The 18,685-nt window shown below is 56.0% G+C and overlaps 6 protein-coding genes and 1 non-coding gene across 7 annotated transcripts; 2 read left to right on the top strand and 5 right to left on the bottom strand.

Moving 5' to 3' along the window:
- Nucleotides 1-902: 902 nt before the first annotated feature.
- On the top strand, nucleotides 903-2,863 carry ACO1O0_008870 (WD40-repeat-containing domain protein; the record flags this gene model as incomplete). Its single annotated transcript, XM_083198225.1, has 3 exons — nucleotides 903-1,051; nucleotides 1,114-1,201; nucleotides 1,259-2,863. 3 exons carry the CDS (start codon nucleotides 903-905, stop codon nucleotides 2,861-2,863), a joined length of 1,842 nt encoding a protein of 613 aa, XP_083045960.1.
- A 1,336-nt stretch (nucleotides 2,864-4,199) lies between these two features.
- On the bottom strand, nucleotides 4,200-5,649 carry ACO1O0_008871 (DMT family transporter; the record flags this gene model as incomplete). The annotated part of the gene is made up of 4 exons (XM_083198226.1): nucleotides 4,200-4,460; nucleotides 4,515-4,556; nucleotides 4,610-5,377; nucleotides 5,437-5,649. The coding sequence occupies 4 exons, from the start codon at nucleotides 5,647-5,649 to the stop codon at nucleotides 4,200-4,202; spliced, it is 1,284 nt and encodes a 427-aa protein (XP_083045961.1).
- A 560-nt stretch (nucleotides 5,650-6,209) lies between these two features.
- On the bottom strand, nucleotides 6,210-7,173 carry ACO1O0_008872 (substrate-binding domain-containing protein; the record flags this gene model as incomplete). Its single annotated transcript, XM_083198227.1, has 2 exons — nucleotides 6,210-6,838; nucleotides 6,909-7,173. 2 exons carry the CDS (start codon nucleotides 7,171-7,173, stop codon nucleotides 6,210-6,212), a joined length of 894 nt encoding a protein of 297 aa, XP_083045962.1.
- Nucleotides 7,174-7,451: 278 nt separating this feature from the next.
- On the bottom strand, nucleotides 7,452-7,551 carry ACO1O0_008873. The gene has a single exon. It is a non-coding gene; the product is annotated as a tRNA-Leu (tRNA).
- A 627-nt stretch (nucleotides 7,552-8,178) lies between these two features.
- On the bottom strand, nucleotides 8,179-9,709 carry ACO1O0_008874 (uncharacterized protein; the record flags this gene model as incomplete). Its single annotated transcript, XM_083198228.1, has 4 exons — nucleotides 8,179-8,572; nucleotides 8,650-9,122; nucleotides 9,187-9,254; nucleotides 9,517-9,709. 4 exons carry the CDS (start codon nucleotides 9,707-9,709, stop codon nucleotides 8,179-8,181), a joined length of 1,128 nt encoding a protein of 375 aa, XP_083045963.1.
- A 1,655-nt stretch (nucleotides 9,710-11,364) lies between these two features.
- On the top strand, nucleotides 11,365-13,170 carry ACO1O0_008875 (major facilitator superfamily domain-containing protein; the record flags this gene model as incomplete). The annotated part of the gene is made up of 3 exons (XM_083198229.1): nucleotides 11,365-11,791; nucleotides 11,859-12,114; nucleotides 12,183-13,170. 3 exons carry the CDS (start codon nucleotides 11,365-11,367, stop codon nucleotides 13,168-13,170), a joined length of 1,671 nt encoding a protein of 556 aa, XP_083045964.1.
- Nucleotides 13,171-13,285: 115 nt separating this feature from the next.
- Nucleotides 13,286-18,544, bottom strand: ACO1O0_008876 (P-loop containing nucleoside triphosphate hydrolase protein; the record flags this gene model as incomplete). The annotated part of the gene is made up of 11 exons (XM_083198230.1): nucleotides 13,286-14,006; nucleotides 14,062-14,538; nucleotides 14,592-14,733; nucleotides 15,211-15,252; nucleotides 15,314-15,658; nucleotides 15,923-16,672; nucleotides 16,737-16,970; nucleotides 17,027-17,309; nucleotides 17,370-18,185; nucleotides 18,270-18,400; nucleotides 18,451-18,544. The coding sequence occupies 11 exons, from the start codon at nucleotides 18,542-18,544 to the stop codon at nucleotides 13,286-13,288; spliced, it is 4,035 nt and encodes a 1,344-aa protein (XP_083045965.1).
- Nucleotides 18,545-18,685: the final 141 nt, after the last annotated feature.

An 18,685-nucleotide genomic window follows, 5' to 3' on the forward strand; every position in this document is an offset into this window, starting at 1 on the left:
TTGAATCATGTTCAGATGACACAATCGGCCAGGTCCATGGCGCTTTCCCGTCCGTCTGTTAGTGGACCTAGCGGCAGTCGGCGTTGTGGCTGCGGTGGCTTCGTTGGGGCCGTTAGCGGCTGGCGGTCTGGAGGTGACGGGACGGTGTAGCGTTGCCTGCCCCCGTATCCGTACTGAGTACGAGTAAGTGCCAAGTGCCAAGGACAGACCCCACTAGCACAATGCAGTGGGGTGACTGAGGTCACCGCTTTGGTAGTGGTTGTATTTGTGCTGTGCAAGTTGTGAGCTGCGGTTGTGTTAGTATTAGGACGCGGTCGGAATCCATTTACACGCTCCGCGTCCACGACGCCCTCAAACCGCGTCTCTCCACCATCGACCCTGGCCGGCCGTCCCAGCCACGGCCAATCCGCTCCATTCTTTGACGCTGGCTTTTCCATTCTGTGATCGTACTCAACTTCCCCCGCGCCATGACATTGTTCTTTTGAATTGATTTCTTTTTTCTTCCCATTGGCATCTTCTTCGTATTTTGGATAGCAGTATGGACGTCCACCGCCACGGCACCGCTGAATCCGACTATGCAGCTGCCCACACGAGCCCTCATCCGCCCTCTTCGTCCCCGGCCAATGGCCTCCTCTCGCCCACGAGAACCACCCGGCGGAAAGAAAGACGTGATCCCTCGGTGACTCCTAGGAGATTTGGCAGGTTCTTCACCCCCCGGCCTTCCCAGCCCATCGCCGGGCGCCGCATCTTGGTCAACATCGCTGCCGAGGAGCTTAATCGCCAACCGATATCACCCCAATCGCTAGCCAGCGACGCCCTAAGCTCCGATCCCATCATCCCGTCTCCGAGTCAACTCCCCTCAAGCCCAAGCCGCACTAGGAAAAGAAGCAGTCCGCGCCACCATGCAGAGCCCATCATCCGGCGTCGAGGGCTTCTCCTCGACGACATGCATCCGCCACTCCTCAACCTTCCAGATAGAGGCGATGTATCCCAGCATCCCCCAAATTCTCAAGGCCAAGATGTCCTCGGAGATTGGCGAAAGAATAACCTGGTATGTTTGGAAAGCTAGAAACAAGATGCTTATACTAAGACACGGCAGAACCGCTTCTTTAGGACCAGTCGCGGCCAGGATCAGTCTATGAAGGACAGACTAATCAGAGATGCTCTCCGCGGGCCCCCACCCAAGAGGCAGCGAGCTGAGGTTCGTCATCAATGGCATGGCCCATGATCAAGTTGTTGGTTAACCTTCGGCTTGTAGTCACCCAACCGACATGAGCCAGTCCCGGTCCGGAAATTTGGCAACCGTGGGTTCGAGGCCCAGCTTCTTGACCGCGAGCATGGATTTTCCTATCACAACGGGAGACAGCACCTGGCTTTCCCAGCTGCCGATCCTACGGCGCAGACGGGCGCGTTCTACAGCAACTCTGGCGATCACGAATTCACCACGAGCTACGAAGGAGGGGGCAACACCACCCCTTTCTGCCAAGCGAGCTATCACAACGCGCCAGTCACAGCCATTGGAGACGAGCAGGGGTATGTTCGTCTGTTTAGAACCGACGGTTGGAGCAATGATCAGGGCAAGGTAGAATCTTTCTTCAAGGCACACGACAATGCCATCATTGATGTGGACGTCTCGGCGGACGACATGAGGTTGGCTACGGCGTGCGGGGACTGGTCCGGAAAGGTCTTTGACCTGACAACCCAGAGCGCTGCTGTTGACCTCAAAGGCCACATGTCGGGCATGCGGCAGGTCCTGTTTCAGCCGGGACGCGCCAACGGTGATGTGCTCGCGACCGCTGCCAAGGACGGTTGCATTAACATATGGGACCTCCGCTGCGGTCCTTTGCCCGTGAATACCTTCTCGACCCAGTTCGGGGACAACCAAAGAGCGACTCGGAGAAACACTGACCTCAGTATTCTCGAAACAAAGCCGATCAACTCGATGGACATGGCCCATGTTCGCACAGCCAACGGTGTCCACACCCCCGGTTCCATCACCGCCCTCCAATGGTTCCCTTCTGGCCGCGAGCACCTCCTGGTTTCTGGCTCGGAATGCTCTGCGGCCATCAAGCTCTGGGATATCCGATGCGTCAAACCTCGCCACCGCGACCAGGCGACACCCCTAGCCGTCACAGTTCAGCCTCGTCACCACACATTCCGCGCATACGGGCTCACATCCCTGGCCCTCAACTCGGACGCCACCCGCCTCTACTCCGTCTGCAAAGACAACACCATCTACGCATACTCCACCGCCCATCTCATCCTCGGCCAGGCCCCGGAGCTCGTCAGCAGCTCCGTGAAGCGCCGGCCCCGGGGCCTCGAGGGCATCGGGCCCCTGTACGGCTGGAAGAACGAGCGTCTCAGCGGCATCTCCTTCTGGGTCAAGTCGGCCATCCGCCCCGCCCACGGTGCCCAGCCTGAGCTGCTTGCCGTTGGAGGCAACGACAAGTGCCCGATCCTCTTCCCCACCGACGAGCGCTACATGCGCACTGCCTTCGCCCAGCGTAGCCACATGCTCGAGTCGTCCTCCTCGGGGACTCTCACCTCCTCCGTCTCCAGCCGGCCCGCCTCCCGCTCCACACCCTCCTCGCTCAACCCTTCCTCGGCCAACATCCCCATCTTCAAGTGCGGCACCCCGCTTGTCGGCGGCCACGACAGGGAGGTGTCGACGGTCAGCTGGACCAATGCCGGGCGGCTCGTCTCTCTCTCCGACGACGGCAGCGTGCGCCACTGGCAGGACAATGACCCTTCGAGGGCGAGGTACCTGCGGCAGGTGGGCGACTTTGGCGGGCAGAGGTGGAATTCTGGGTGGGCCGAGGTCAGTGAAGACTGGGATGAGGAAGATGATGAGGAAGAGTGGTGATGTTCGCTGGCTGGGGGTTGATTTTAGAGTTGGAGTACAAGGATTTCGGACACGATTATGATTCCCACGAGGTTCACTAGCGGCGCTGGAGTTTCTTTCCTGGTTATGAGCATTGTTGTATTGTGTGGCGTTTGGGATGACGATTTATGAATGAATACAATCGTATTGAAAGACTTGCCTACACAACGTTATACGACTATGGTTAAAGATATGCTTCCATTCCCCAATTTGCAAGGCTGCCTTCATCGCTCGCAAAGTTCCCCCGTAGCTCCAATGCCTGGAATTGACGCAGGACAAGGAGGGGAATAGATCGATAGCAACCCAGACAATGTTGTGCAAGCCGACCACCAATAGTCACATGAGGCAGTGTGAGGCTGTGAAGCTGTGAGGGGCTGCCATACGGGCGAGACCCCCCCTGCTCATTATAAAGAGCTGTCCTTGTCCCCCCGAGGGAAGAGGGCTTCGCGGTTGGTTCATAGTGGTATTTGTTGTGTCGGAGAAGGAACCGGTACACCATCCAGCTATAGAGGCTAATGTAGGTAAGCAGGAGAAGCAGCAGCATTATAACCGTCTGCAGTCCGAATCCAAAGTCAGTCTTGACGTTGGCCCTGACGGTAAGATGAACGAAAGTGATGTGGATGGCCAAGGTTGGAATCGTCGTCAACAATGACACGACTTACACCGCCCGGAGGTGCGAGGGGCTGGGCCTCTGGTAGCCAAGACACTTATGAGGAGTCTAGAAGAGAGCCCGCCAGGCGATTCGAGTGGTTATAGCGGCGATGGTCATGAGCGTGATCAGCACCTTCAGGTTCTTAAAGTGCTGCCCGCTCTGAAACCAGTGGTATACAACCCAGCCAGCCAAGACGGCCATATGCGCTCCACATAGCAGGTTGAGTACATGATGCCACGACTGAGGTCTCTGCTGCAGCATGCGGCGTAGCTGCTCCTCGGTTCGCTGGCGACTCTGCTGAGTGACAAAGCATAGGTCTTGGCTTTGAGGGCTTGCAGCCGTATCAGACATTTTGCACCATTTGCAAGGTTGGTAGCTTTAACTGTAAGAGAGACAAAACCGTGGAAGATTTCCTGGGAGGATGAATGAAGATGATGGCAGCGGCTGAGTTCCCGGTCAGCACTTGGTATTATTGGGCAGCACCGCCCCTGTCTCCCATCTGCATACCGTTCTCTCAGAGTCGCATAGAGTGCTGCCTAGTCCAAAACACGGGCTGGCGATGGTTCCTCGCGATGGGCTCGGAAATATTGGAAGATAATATAGATATTCCGGTTCATAATTCAAGATCAAATTGGGTCGTATCCAAATGCTTCCTACCTCATCCTTCTATACAGCCGCATATTCTGGCCCAGCCTCATTGTGAGCCTCCCCTTCATGGCTCTCATGGTTGATAAAGACAAACGAGGCGAGCACCACTATGGCCCCGACCCAGTACACGAAGCTCGAATACTGTCCGTACTGAATCATCTCCCCAATAAGCGATAGCGGGATGGTCAGAGACATCCCCGCCGTCACCACCAGTGGCGTCGTCAGCAGCATGGCATATGCCCACGCCATATCGCCAATGAACGATGATAGCGAGTTGATCTGTTGGGCGATTAGTCCCAGCAACCCAGCCAGAAATCCTGCATGCCAACTTACGATGATAATTCCCCAGATCCGGCTGCTAGGCGGCATCTCAAACTGCGACATTGTCAGTCCGTGTCCCCAAATCACAACCGGGGAACATTTCTTACCGGCTCAATACCTGTCCAATGCAGGATGAAAAAGATAGGCCACAGTAGTAACAAGTTCCAAACGCCCACCATGCCAAAGAACAGCTTCATATCCACCTTATCCTCATTCCCAACGCGCCGCTTCATCACCGTCACGTACATGCCGTACACCACGGCGCTGAGGAACGCCATCAGGTCGCCCACGGCCGTCTGCGCCGTCGTCTTCTCCGGGAACGTGCCCCGGTCGTGGTCGCTCGCGCCCGTCAGGTCCACGGTGGAGATGAGCACGATGCCCGCCATGGACGCCGTGACGCCGGCCAGCTTGCGCACCGTGAAGGCCTCGACGCGGAACGCCGCGCAGAAGACGAGCGTCCACACGCTGCTCGTCGACGACAGGATGGTCGCGCTGCCCACGCTTGTGAACTCGAGGCACGCCGACGCGAAGTAGTTGGCGAAGAACCACAGCATGCAGAACTCGAGGCTCAGCGCTGTCGTCTCGCGGAAGCTCAGCTTCTCCTCGCCCGGCTTGGGCTCCGTGTCCGCGGCATCCCCGTCGTCCACCAGCAGCCGGTCGCCGGCCCTGTCGTCCTCGTCCTGGAGCGCGGCCTTGCTGGGCGGGAGGCCGTACTTGTGCTCGTACCACATCTGGCTCACATCGCCTCGTAGGCCGCGGATCCCGCTCTGCCGCAGGTATTTCGTGAATCTCGGTATCAGTGCAATCGCAAAGACCGAGGTGTTGATGTAGACGAGGAAGAATGGCTTGTCGTAGGTGTGATCAGAGAAGATGAGCTGGACAGCCGGGTTAGCGTCGTGAAGCAGGCTCCAGGGAAATGGCCGTCGCTACTTACACTGGCGAGGAAGTTGGAAAGCGTCCACATGAACACGGTCATCAAAAGCAGAAGTATGCCCAAGGTCCTCCTAGCGGCCCCCTTCAGACCGACTTTTGCCTTCAATCCCCTAGCCATCGGCGATAGTGATCGCGTACGCAGCGAGGAGCCGATTGAGGCGGCCAGATCAGCCACGGCATCGCCGTGGACGTCGCCATGACGGCTGGTAGCCATGGTGTGTGTGTATATATGTGCCTGTGTCTGTGTCTGTGTGTTGGGAATCGGGTGCCGACCTCTATCTACCCAGGCTTATCGCGGACTTGGCGATTCTCGCGCAGATGTGTAGGAGCGGGCGACACGATACTCATTGAGGCCAAAGGAATGACAGATTAGAAATTGGCCGCGGGAAGTTGCGGGGGAGGCGGAGAGAGGGATTGGAAACGAAGGACTGAGAGTGATGTGTGTCTAAGGTTGAAGCCGAGGGCGGAAGGGCGACGGCAGAACTGAAGTCGGGACTGCAGGGGAGCATCCAATGACGGCATCGGTGTGCGTTTCGCCCAGGGCCCCTGGCGCTGCCCTGAGTGTTGAGGGGCTGTGACGATCTCAAGCCCAGGCACCAATGAATAAGGTCTCAATACGCCTTGTTGAACAGCTCAATTCGGATGCATATACTGAACAAATTCATTGCTGATGCGAAATTTGGCCAGGTTATGTGCCAGCATACGCCATCGCGAGAGCTTTGAAGTCAAAAGCCCCCCCACCTGACCCTACGAAGTATAATGGAAAGTACCTATTCACGACGAAAAGGTCATGGCACCGGGCTCCATTCCCTTGCCCTCCTTGAGCACGTGGGCTTTTCTCAGAATAGACACGCACTCCTCGACAACCACCGGGTCGACGCCCTCCGTCTTGGTCGGAAACCTGACCGTGGTGAGCCACTCGCGGGCATCCGCCTCCGTGTACCCTAGGTTGGTGGAGATGTACTGGACGGCCTCCTCATGGTTCTCGTTGAAGTGCTTCACGCCCTGGTCCAGCCTGGCGAACAGGTCCTTGACGCGGGGGTCCAGCGCGCCGCCGCGGGTGAGCTCGGTGGACGCGACAATCTTCCAGCTGCTCCAGGGCGTGTAGATGTCGCCGAGGCGGCGGATCTCGCCCGAGTCGTAGTACTTCTTGGAGGTGAAGTGCTCCCACATGAAGAAGTCGGCGTCGCCCGAGTTGACGGCGTCGCGCAGCTTGTCGAACGTGTGCAGCACCACCGTCTCGGCGTAGGGCGACGCCGACGACAGCCAGTGCTGCTGGTCCGCCAGCACGAAGCCCATGACGTAGCTGCCGGATCCGATGCGCGAGACGCCGATCTTGCTGCCCGCGAGGGATGCGACGGACGTGATGTCGGGGCGATGGGCGCCGGTTGAGATGGCCCAGCCTATGTGCCGTGGTCAACTCGCTGCTTCGCTTCGGGTGAGGCGGGGATGGTGAGCTATTACGCTACTCACAGAGAGGTGTTTCCACATAGGTGCCCACGAGACGGTAGCCCCCGTCGCCCTCGACGTCTTCCTTGCCCAGGCCGGCAATCCAGCCCTCAGTCAGACCGATACCAACATCGATCTCGCCGGCGCGGAGGGCCGTGACCATGTGCCCTGTGCCGGAGGGGAAGGGGATCAGGGTAGCGTCGAGGCCATAGTGCTGCTGGGCAAAGTGAAGCGGAGTGGAGAAGTGCTCGGGCACGAAGCCAATGCGCAAGGGCGTCTTTGCAGCCATCGCTCCTGAGTTGTTGTTTATTTCAGGATATCTCACTTGAAAATGGGTGGCTGTCTGTAGATGATTGAAAGTTGACGTGGTTCTCGTCTCGGAGTCCGGAAGACTGGTGGTGGGTGTCAAGGCGTCCTTGGGCCTTTGGCTGCAATACCACCTCCCCCTCACTCTACGATTGTATAATTGCTACAGTATTATTACCTACCGAGCTGGATGAACTGCTGAGCAAAAGAATTCATAGTAGGCAAAATATGAAGCAAAATATAAAACATAGGGTAAAAAGTTGCCAAGACAGGGGTTCGAACCCTGGCATCTCTCGATAGTGGTGTATAGGAGTCAAAAAGACTCTTAAAACCACCGCCTTAACCACTCGGCCATCTTGGCGTGGACTCGGTTACCTTTTATTTCTGTATATAGGATGTCCATTTTTTCTAGCAGCCCATTTCGAAAGAGAGCGGTCTGGACAGAGACCAAACACTGGCTCCAATACGACTACCGGGTTTCCGGAAGCTACTTAAGTACAATCAGGATCATGTTCGCCTGAGAAGGGGTTGCATGCTGCAGCATCGATGTCCGTACCGATCATAGTGGCTTTTGACAGAGGACGGATAATCAGCCACCAATAGGGCATGGCCCATTTTTCGTAATCTCCGTCACTTTGGTATACTCTTCCTTCATACTACGGGCGTTCTCGAATAAGAGTTTATTCTCGCTTTTGATGCGACGCATTGGGCTTGCCTGGGGGTTCGTTCTCGCTTTCAATGCGATGCTTAGGCCAAGCCTCTGTCTATGTGGGGCAAGGGTCTTACCATGACGATGGCGATGCGATGGGGCCCGCTTTTTTGTGAGATTGGTTGATTTGGTTCATGATTTCTTGAAATCGCGATGATGCAATAATCCCGAAAACACCATATTCTACTCTCTACTAGGAGAATTCTATTTAAGATAGTATTTTAGGCAGGTCCCTCTATCATTGTCATTTATCTCATCAATTGCCAGGTGCATAATCTATTAAACAGGCCTAAACTCCGGTGATGCCCGTATGTTATTGACCGTCCCATTCCCCACCAGCGAGCGACTCGACCGACTAGTCGAGTCGGACGTTCGACGCTGAGTATGGTGGCGCTCGGTGCGCGGGGGGTTGGCCTGGACGTCAGCCACCGAGCGCGCCCGGCTGTGCCCGAATATGCGGCCCTCGAGGCCGTCGCCCAAGTTCTCTTTGGAGCCGATGGACGACCTGTCGACGTGGAAGGACCGCGTCAACAAGATCCTAGGGAGGGGAGGCGGCTGCTCCTCGCGGGCAGAGCTGCGGCTGGCGGCGTAAGACGACGACTTGACCTTGCCGAGGACGGTGTTGACGGCGGGGAGGCATGCGCAGATGAGGCCGATGCCTACTTCGGCGTTGCTGATGGTGATCAACCGCTGGTTAGCCGGCGTGGGAACCTTTCCATTGATTATTGATAGTATTTGCGCCAAACTCACCCCGACAAGACAACCTTGGTAAGCACAATGGTCTCGTTGGGCGACTTGTCTCTCAGCACAACGAGGACCAGGCGGTACACGCTGAAGCCCGTGGCGACGCCGCCGGCGCAGAGCATGCCCGTGATGCGCATGCGCTTCTTGCGCGACATCTGCAGCGACCAGATCAGGGGCGTGGGGAGAAGCAGGATGACGAGGTCGGTGACGACGCTGATGACGGCGTCGACGGTGAAGACGGCCCGCTGGTCGATGCACTTGGACCGGGGGCCCTGCCAGTAGGCCGAGATGGGGTGGCAGGTGAAGATCTTGACGATGAGGCCCGAGAAGTAGTACAGCCCGATGATGGCCAGGAATAGCTTCATGCCCACAATGGTCCGGTAGTGGACGGTGCCGAACACGCGGATGATGATGAGGAGCAGGGCGAACTTGACCGTCATGGCCATGGGTGCGTAGAAGATGGTGGAGGCATATATGCACTGTTGCACATGTTAGTAGAGGGCCTCGGACTGGATCCTAAGATCTGGGAGTTTTCAGGCGAACCTTGAGGAAATTGCGGACGTCTTTGTTCGACACCTCCCACTGGTCATAGCCGGCACCATAAACAGCAGCTATGAGATTTTGTCAGTCTTTTTCTTGTCCCCCAAGGGTGAGAACAATTCCACGGGGAAAGGGCCATACCAAATATACTCGTGATGCAGTATCCAACCATAAGAACCTACAGCCATGTAAGCTAAGTACTCTCATGTTTAGAAATAACCCGGGGTCGGCCAGGGCAGTGTAGGAGTAGCATACATAGGTAATGTAAGTCGACCCTGTCCACACTCGTCAGCATCAGGACAACCTGAGTTAATACTGTTCATTGTGGCTTACAGTCGTCCCAGGTAAAGGCCTTCCCCATAATCCACCTCTTGGAATAGACGCGCAGCGCGATAAAGATAGACACGAAGAAGAGCGTCAAGGCCTGAGTGACATACATGACCGTGTTGAGCACATCTTGAGGGTTCTCGAGGTCGGGCTCCACGCCATCCGGTGGCGCAATGGTTCCCGGGTGATTCATGGCCATGCAAACGGCCAAGGCAGACGGTAAGCGGTAAGCGTGGATGAACAGACCCCGTTACGCTCAACGGGAGTTCAAGGCCACGCCTTCCGGGACAGGAGACTGGGTGGTTTGTAGGAGTGGCATTCTGTCAAAGCAGCAATCAGAGTGAGGGTTCCTAATTTTGTATCGTGTCGAGATCGAAGTGCCGACATTCCAACCCGTCCAAGCCGTCCCACCCCGAAAGTCGACAAAGTTTATTTCATCACCGCCACCGCCACCGCTACCAAGAACAGAAGCCCAGTTGTCATATCATGCCTAAAGCAAATAGCTTAGTGGCTACTTGCCTTGATGCGGCTGAACTCTATCACCACTCTCGCCCGTGTTTATGACGGGTGGCACAAGGCACGGCCAAAGTCTATTCGGGTAGTCGACTACCATTTAACCGTTTACCTTGGTCCATGTGGCGCATCGACGAGTCAATCATGCCGGCTACACACCGTTAATACTCTACAGTCACCAATTGGAGTTTAGGTGTATGCGCATTGAACCCGGCTGATGGGGGAGGCCGATGGAGGAGGTCCTGGGAGCCGAGGTGCGTTTGGGGGGAGGTATCCGCATATATGATGGAACCACCTGTTAGCGAAATATCGCACAGTCTCTCTCTGTATTATCTGTCCTATCACACGCGTCCGTCTATACAGACAGTGGCTAAACTTTCTAGTATTAATAGATTCCCTGGAGAGCTGCTAGTGGTATTGGCTGCATGTCATATAGACTTCGTTGTCGGGTATAATAACACACCACGGTCTGATGTCGGGTATAATCGAGAAATATTATCAGTCTTTCACTCTCTGTCCCATAACCCGACCTCTCCGAGCATTTTGGAAGCATTCTTATGCTTCTTTGCGTAGGCCGCACCCCAGTGGTAGCACTGGTTACTATACCAATACTTGGCAATCTAGGTTATGAGACTATGGCCGACACAAGTTCTTCCCCCCCTGTTAGGTGATGAAAGAAATAAGAAATGGGCCCCCAGTCTGTTCTGGCTGAAAGCCGGCAACCAGTTGATGGACTCGAGTTACAATTGGTGCTGGACGTATAGGATGGAGTCTCGTATCGGGACCCGTATATCGTATAAGTGTTCTTGAGCCCCAGATGTACACAAGGTGCGAGCAAGTACATAGTTAGTATGTACGTTTGCTAGCACACAATATCATCATCGATGCCAGCCCAGCTTATAAAAGAGACGAAAATTACCTATGCGATGAAGGCTTCGAGTGCCCATTACTTGAATCACGAGTGCAAATATTTCAACAAGTACCTTAGGAGGAAGACAAGTTTGCTTGTGATCCGTTGTTGCTTGGGTCTAGGGTACCAAGTAATAATCCAAGATGAATTAATCCCCGAGTATTACGATTTCTTACCCGCTTCAGCTGGTCAGCTCCAGGGCTCCAGGGTCCAGGCATCCATTTTAATCCCTGTTTCATCAGCCGGCAATGCACCCTGCATGCAATCTGGAGGAGTCTGCAGTGGTACAGTGGTGCAGCCCCCCGTGGCTTCGTCACTGTTTTCGTCACCGGTATCATGGACAGCCTCATTTCTCTTTATATAATCCCGCCTCGCCTCCCACCGTGGTCCATCTGCGATGCGATCTAGCCTCAACCACCTGACCGCCCACCATGTCGCGCATCGAGCTGGACGCCCACGACGGGGAAGATGCGCCCTTCCTCCCCATTGACCATCACGCAGAGGAGGGCCGCCCTGATCGCACAGTCAGCCTCGCAGATGGCCTGGCCAACGAGCCCATCGCATCCTCCACCACCTCACCATCGCAGCCCCCGTCTCTGGCCCGTCGCCCAGCGTCATGGCAGGCCAGCTCGCCCTCGACCATCGTCATCCTCGTCACCGCCGTCAAGTTCCTGGTCGTCACCAGCGGCATGCTCATCCTCATGCCCATCTACCGCCTCATCGAGGACGCCTTCTGCCACGTCCACTACCACGACGACTCGCCGGGCCTCATAGACGAGATGAAGTGCAAGGTTGACGAGGTCCAGTCGCCCCTGGCATACATGATGGGCTGGTTTGGCCTCGTCAACTCTGTCGTCAGTGTGTTCTCCCCCCGTCTCACCCTCGTCTGCCACTGTCCAATTCCCACAAGCTAATTCGATGCTAGACTTGATCGCTACCTATCCCTACGGCATGCTCGCAGATAGGATCGGACGCCGACCTACGGCCCTCCTGTCTTACGGCGGCGTAGCCCTGTCCTTCTCGCTCTCCCCCCTCATGCTGGGGCCCTGGAAGTACTCAATCCGCCAGAACCCCTACGTCCTCCTGACAGGCAGTGTCTTCACCCTGCTTGGCGGTGGCATCCCCGTCCTCATGGCCACGCTGTACGCCATCGTCTCCGACGTGACCACCGAGAAGGACAGGTGAGTCTCATTTGATTTTTTTTCCCTACAGCAAAGGTCCCGCCCCCCTTTCTAACCCTGGCTTCCAGAGCAGCGAGCTTCCTCTATCTCACCATGGGCGCCACGGCAGGCGGCCTCCTCGGCCCGCTCCTCGCCGGGCTCCTCATGGAGCGCTGGGGCCCCTGGCTGCCCATCACCATCGTCTGCTGCAGCGTCCCCTTCGTCCTCGCCCTCTTCGTCTTCATCCCCGAGACCCTGACCGTCAAGCTCGAGGCCCAGCGCCCCGAGGAGGAAGAGGGGCCATCGCCGTCGTCGTCCCAGCCAGCCCTCGTCGTGCTCAGGGGCCACATCGGCCGCGGGCTGCGCGACCTCGTGCGCTCCCTGCGCATGCTGCGCAACCCCAACGTGCCCCTCTGCCTCGTCACCTTCTTCTTCACCAGCGCCCGCTTCACCGCCGGCTCGTCCACCCTCGCCCAGTACATCAGCAAGCACTTCGGCTGGACCCTCGCCGAGACGAGTGTCCTGCTCTCCCCGCTCGGCCTTGTCCACCTCGTCGTGCTGGGCGCCCTCCCGCGGCTGTCCAGCATGCTCACCTCGCCGCGCTTCGGCGGCCTCACGCCCTTCCGCAGGGACCTCCTCCTGGCGCGCGCCTCGCTCTTCGTCCTGGCCCTGTCGGCGCTCATCCGCGGCCTCAGCCCGTCCGTCGGGCCCTTCCTGTTCGGGCTCTTCGTCGGCGCGTTCGGCGCCGCCGAGAGCCCCCTCGTGCGCTCCGTCGTGTCCGGCTTCGTCGACCCCTCGCACATATCCCGCCTGTACGCCCTGGCCGGCACGGCCGAGGTCCTGGGCGCGTTCGCCGGCCCGCCCGTCCTGGCGTGGTGCTTCGACAGGGGATTGCGCCTCGGGGGCGTCTGGGCGGGGCTGCCGTGGTTCTACCTGACGCTGGTGTGTCTCCTCGCGTGGGGGGCTTTGCTCTTTGTGCGTGCGCCGAAGAAGGCCTGGGATGAGAGTGAGGTCTTTGACGATGATGAGGCGGTGGGAGATGATGTGCGGCCTAGAAATCCCGTTCGGTTGGAATAGACTCGGAAAAATGCGTAGAATATAAATTAGACTGAAATGGATCTATTGACTTGATTGCCTGATTCTTCCTGCAGTGTAGGCATAGAAAATCCCACTTCTCCTATAAGGCTCGTCGCTATCTTGACTCCGGAGTGCTGGTCTCCTTCCTCCCGTCCGCTCGATATAACCTCGAGAATGCACTATCCTCGTCGGCCAGCAAGTCACTTGGCGCCCCCACCTCCACCACTGATCCCGCGTCCAGAACGGCAATTTTATCAAAGTCCAGCAGAGTGGAGAGGCGGTGGGCAATCATGATGATGGTGCGCCCCTTGAACTCGGACCGGATGACCTCCTGCATCTGCGCGTCGGTGCGACTGTCCACGCTGCTCGTCGGCTCGTCGAGGATGAGCACGGGGCTCTCCTTCAGCAGCGCCCTGGCCAGGCAGAAGAGCTGCCTCTGGCCGTGCGACAGGAACGTCTCGTCCATCTTCTCATCCAGTGGCGCGTCCTCCTTGTCGAGCTTGGCCTGGATGGAAGCCCACAGCCCAACCCTCGTCAGGGCGCTGACAATCTCGTCATCGGGATATTCCCCTAGGGGGTCGGCATTGAAGCGGATGGTGTCGGCAAAGAGGAATGGATCTTGGGTCAGGCAGCTCAGCCGCTGGCGGACCAGATAACGAGGAACACGGGCAATGTTCTCGCCATCGATGATAATCTCCCCGTCGACAATGTCGACCATTCGAAGGATGGCTTGGACCAGTGAGCTTTTCCCACTCCCACTTCTGCCGCATAGTCCAATCTTTTCGCCGTGCCTGATGCTCAGTGAGACGTGTCGGAGGGTGGGCTCCGTGGCACAACTTTGGTATGTTAGCAACAGGCTGTGCGCTAGGAAATCTGATTAGTGCTACTCACTCGTACTGGACAGACAAGTTGCGAATGTCAATGTCGCCATTGGCAGGCCACTTCTCGGCTGGGCTTGCATTCTCCTCAGGGAGGACCTCGGTAGGAGTGGTCTCGGAAAAGTGGCGGATGCGGGTGATGGCGCCCAGGGAGGTCTCTAGGATGGACCAATGCATGATGATATTCTTCATGTTGGTCCCTAAGGTCATCATGTTGACGAGTGCCAGACCCAGCAACGAGTGGTCGATCTTCTCCCGTAGTGCAACAGCAAGGACGATGAGGAGAACAGTCAGGACACCGACCACGAGATCAAGAACCAGGTTCAGCCATCTCTGGAGGCAGCTGAGCAAGTAGGAAGGCCTCTGGGCATTGTCAAGCAAGGTCAGGTTCTTGACGTTGTACTGCCCAGCCCAGCCAAAGGCACGGATCGTGACCAGCCCCTGGATAGATTCGAGAAAGTGAGAGTATAGTGGTGCCTTGTGCTCGATTCTCAAAAAGACGTTAGTGCACCCGTCACTAGTGCAAATGATTGTTGTACATACTCTAGAATACGGAGCTGCTTCGAGGTCCGAACATAGAACCGCTGAATTGTGACAAGGACGGTGATGACTACGGGGATCGCGATGGCGAACCAGCCAACGGCGGCAATGGCCAGGCCAGCGGCGCCGAAGCAAGCAAAGACCTCTGTAGTATCGTTAGCCATTGTTTCCCAACAAAAGGGGAAACGTGGAAACTTGCCAACAAGGAACACTATGAACGCCAGAGGCAAGGTGACATCTACGAGCCTCATATCCTGACTGAAGCTGCGAACTGGTCAGACCCAGACATGTTTTAGAGGGAGAACGGAATTCCATACCGATTCACCAAAGAACCCGTATCTGTGTTGGAAAGAAACGACATGGGCGCACTAAAGGGGTCAGACTAGGCCTTACAGCGACAGCACACTCTTGGGCTTACTTCATTGCGGCCACCAGAATCTTGTTATGAAGCCATCTCCCACTGACGGGGCTAATAATGAGGAAGAAGTGCCTGAGGACCATCAGCATAGTTTCGACGACAAAGCCAGGGCGACGATGACATACGCCAATGCTGCACAGACTAGGATGCAATCCAGCGCGGTGAGGCCGCCATATGTCCCAAGCCAATACCCAAGATTAGTACTTGGACGATCTCGGCCATTTCCCCACCAGGTAACCCAGACATCTGTTCTCACGAGGTCAGGAGCTGTTTAGAATGACAGGGGGCGGATAGTAAAGCAGCTCACTGCGGAAGTTTGTCACGACAGTGAACAAGATAACCATTGCCATGATGATGGAGATGTTGACAAACCCGATGGAGGTAAAGTAGTACACAAAGACACTTCTGTCACTCGGCAAGGGCGAGTCTTGGACCATCTTCTCATCGGGCGCCTTCGTTGTCTTTTCTGCGGTATGATCGGCTTTGGGCTGCGGGTTCTTCTCATCTTCATCATCGCTGTCCTGCATATTGGAAATGTCAAGGCTCTGGACATAAGAGCCTCCACGACGGAGCTGCTCAAATGAGCCTTGCTCGACAATCTGTCCTTGTTGGTCCAATGCCACAACTGAGTCTGACTCGGGAAGTCGATGGACTTTTATGGGGTTTCAGCATCAGTTGCTATAGTTTTTGGGAGGGCTTCTTACCGGCATGGGTTGCGAATATCACGGTCGTCCCATTTCTTTTCAAAATGCCATCTTTCCCGAATACCCGGCTAAACACAGCCTGCTCTGTAACTTTGTCCAACCCGCTTAGAACATCGTCAAAGATGGCTATGGGTTTTCGAGAGTAGACGGCTCGAGCAATTGCCTGACCACCGTCTTATTAGCAGCTACTCCGTTTGACTCGATCGACACACGTACAATTCTCTGCTTCTGGCCGCCGCTGAGCTTCAACCCACTATCTCCAACCACGGTCGAAGCCCCGGATGGCATTCGTGCCAGATCTACGGCTAGGTCACAGGTCTCAACAACCGTGTTGTACCAACCGTCATCGAATCCCTTTGACTCGGCGATAATGTTGTCTCGAATGCTGGCGTTCATGATCCACGGAGTCTGATCGCAGTAGGAGATATATGGGGAATTCACCGCCACGACCCCGCTTGTCGAAGGCGTTTCGCCCAAGATTGCTTTCAGGAGGGATGACTTGCCGCATCCTATGGGACCAATGATCATTGCCAGGGACCCTTTCTTCCCGGAACCAAAAGACGTGGTGATGTTGCTGAGGACACTAGCATCGTCCCAGCGGAAGTCACCGTCCACAATGGAGGCGCCTGGACTGTCGCCACGAGACTTTTCAACATTCTGTAGCTCCAGCTCCTCTTGTTTTGAGAGATTTGGTGTACATCCGGAAGCCGAATCTTGGATGTTTCTACCCTCGGATCTTTCTTCGAGCAGAAGGAAGTCTTGGATTCTTTTGAAACAACCAAAGGCAGAAAAAGAGATGACCACATTTCTCAGCAGCATTATTAGCGGCATCATCAGTATGTTAAGGATGGAGAGGGCCGTGATGGCTTGGTTAGCGGAGAAGGACGCGGTGCCGCTCAGATGGGCAACGATAGCATAGGCGCCAAAGGTTACGAGCTGCGTCAGGTCGACATTGCAATTGCCTACATGCTGTCAGCTTAGGGACCTTGGTTGAAGATTGACTGATGACTGCAGACTGCAACATACCAATACAGTTGCTGTACAGCGACATCTCCCTGAACCGGTTGCCCATACGGAGATCCTGTATCCTCTTCCGCTCAATCAGAGCCGTGAAATGCTCGGTAAAGCCCAGCATCTTGACGGACTTTATGGAACCGAGGACTGACGAAGTGAAGTTGATGCGTTCCTGGGTCGCTTCCTGGTACACTTTTTGGCGGCTCATCATTCCCTTGCCCACCATTGTGGACAAGACGAGGGAGACTGCATTAGAAGTCAGTTTCCTGGACGGTATCGGGACTTCTGGATCTTTCTCTTACTGAGAGCCATGATGATGGGGGCTACACCGACGACACCCAGCTGGTCCGTCAGCATCCACACGGCAATTGCGACCGTGATGCCGAGGGCCCAGGTTTCAACAAGAAGAGCGTCGATTCTTTCGACGAGGGTCTCGATGTCGTTTCCCATTAGAGCCATGGCAGATGACTCGTTGAGCTGTTGCATTGGGAGCCGAACCATCTTGCGATAGATGAGAGTGATCAAGCCGCCGCGCACCATGGCCCCAGCACGGTACGTAACATACTCATACCAAGCAGTCACGATCTGTAATGAGGAGTAAGTTAACTGGCATCAAAAATTGATACCCATGGCCACCTGACTTACCGCAGAACCAACGAAGACCAACGCGAAGGCTCCTATCAAACTGTACCCTAAATTGGTGGTGGAGTCGCTACTTGGCATGGAGAGGAATCTCAGGGTGTGAGAGACGAGGAAGGGCTGGGAAATATCGAGACCAATCTTTGCAGCACGGGGTAGAATGATGCGGACAATCTCCCATCTCAGCACCTTGATCGTTTGGAGGAAGAGCGATGGGTTCTTACGATTCCTCGCCGCTATAGAAGAGGGAGCGGTCAGCATAAACACCAAAAGGGGGGGAGAAGAGATGATGCCTTTGTCCCAAGTCTTGCCAAATTTCTCAGCCAGATGTTCCGAAGAGAGTCCCTCGTAGATGGTGGGCAGGTTGTCTTGGCTCAGAACACTGCCCCATCCTAGGAAGAGTAGCGAGTTGAGCCACACGAATAGACCTTGGTTGAAGGGGCCACTGGTGCTTTCCTTGGATGGCTTTTTGCCGGTGTCGATGAGAATGCGGCGCTTTTCGACCGTCTCGAGACACAGCATAGCCAGCTTGACGGCAACGGCCACGGAGAGCACAGCGGCGTAAGCCGTATTGACAGACAGGAGCCATTCCGTCCTCACTCGGGCGACATCAAAGACTAGGGAGACGAACAGATAGGCCGTGAGTAGGAAAGAGGGTCGAATGGACTTGACGTGTTCAAAGTGAATGAGCAGGACCGTGAAGGCGGCCGCAAGGAGGTTGAGAACAGCACAAGCGAGGGTGAAGCGGGTGTTCAGTTTCTTGATCGAGGCGACCAAGGCGAGTAGAGCGACCTGGATAGCTACGAATAGGCAGGCAGCTCCCTGGTCGTGTGTCAGGCCAGAACACCCAGAGCGTGCAGAACATCACGGAGAAGCCACATTGTTGGCATGCGAAATTATGCTTACCAGCTTGGACGTATACACCGCTTTCCTTTTGGTCTTGTTCTCTGCGCGGAACAAGTACACGGCTCTAGGGACAGCGGCGAGAACAAAGAGAGCGGCCGGTACAAGGGTCATCAGGCTCTCCTGGAAGGCGACTGTTTTATCTTAGCATGGTGGCGTTGAAGTGGAGACAAAGAGAACGAACGTGTAAAGTCGAATCCACCGCGACAGTCCTGGGCCCAGACGCCAGGGCCAAAGAGGCCGTCACGACACTGTGTGGCATTGTAGGATGAAGCCATGATTGCTATGAAATACCCAGGGGACAATCATGGAGAGAGACAGAAGATGTAGAGAGGGGAGACATGGAGGCATCTGGGGCCCGAGGCTGGAGTTGCCTTAAGTTAGGCCAGTTGGTGGCTGGAACGAGGGCGGAAGTCGTA

The sequence above is a fragment of the Amphichorda felina genome (assembly GCF_050947745.1).
Source record: "Amphichorda felina strain 45539 chromosome Unknown scaffold_9, whole genome shotgun sequence".
Taxonomy (NCBI): Eukaryota; Fungi; Ascomycota; class Sordariomycetes; order Hypocreales; family Bionectriaceae; genus Amphichorda; species Amphichorda felina.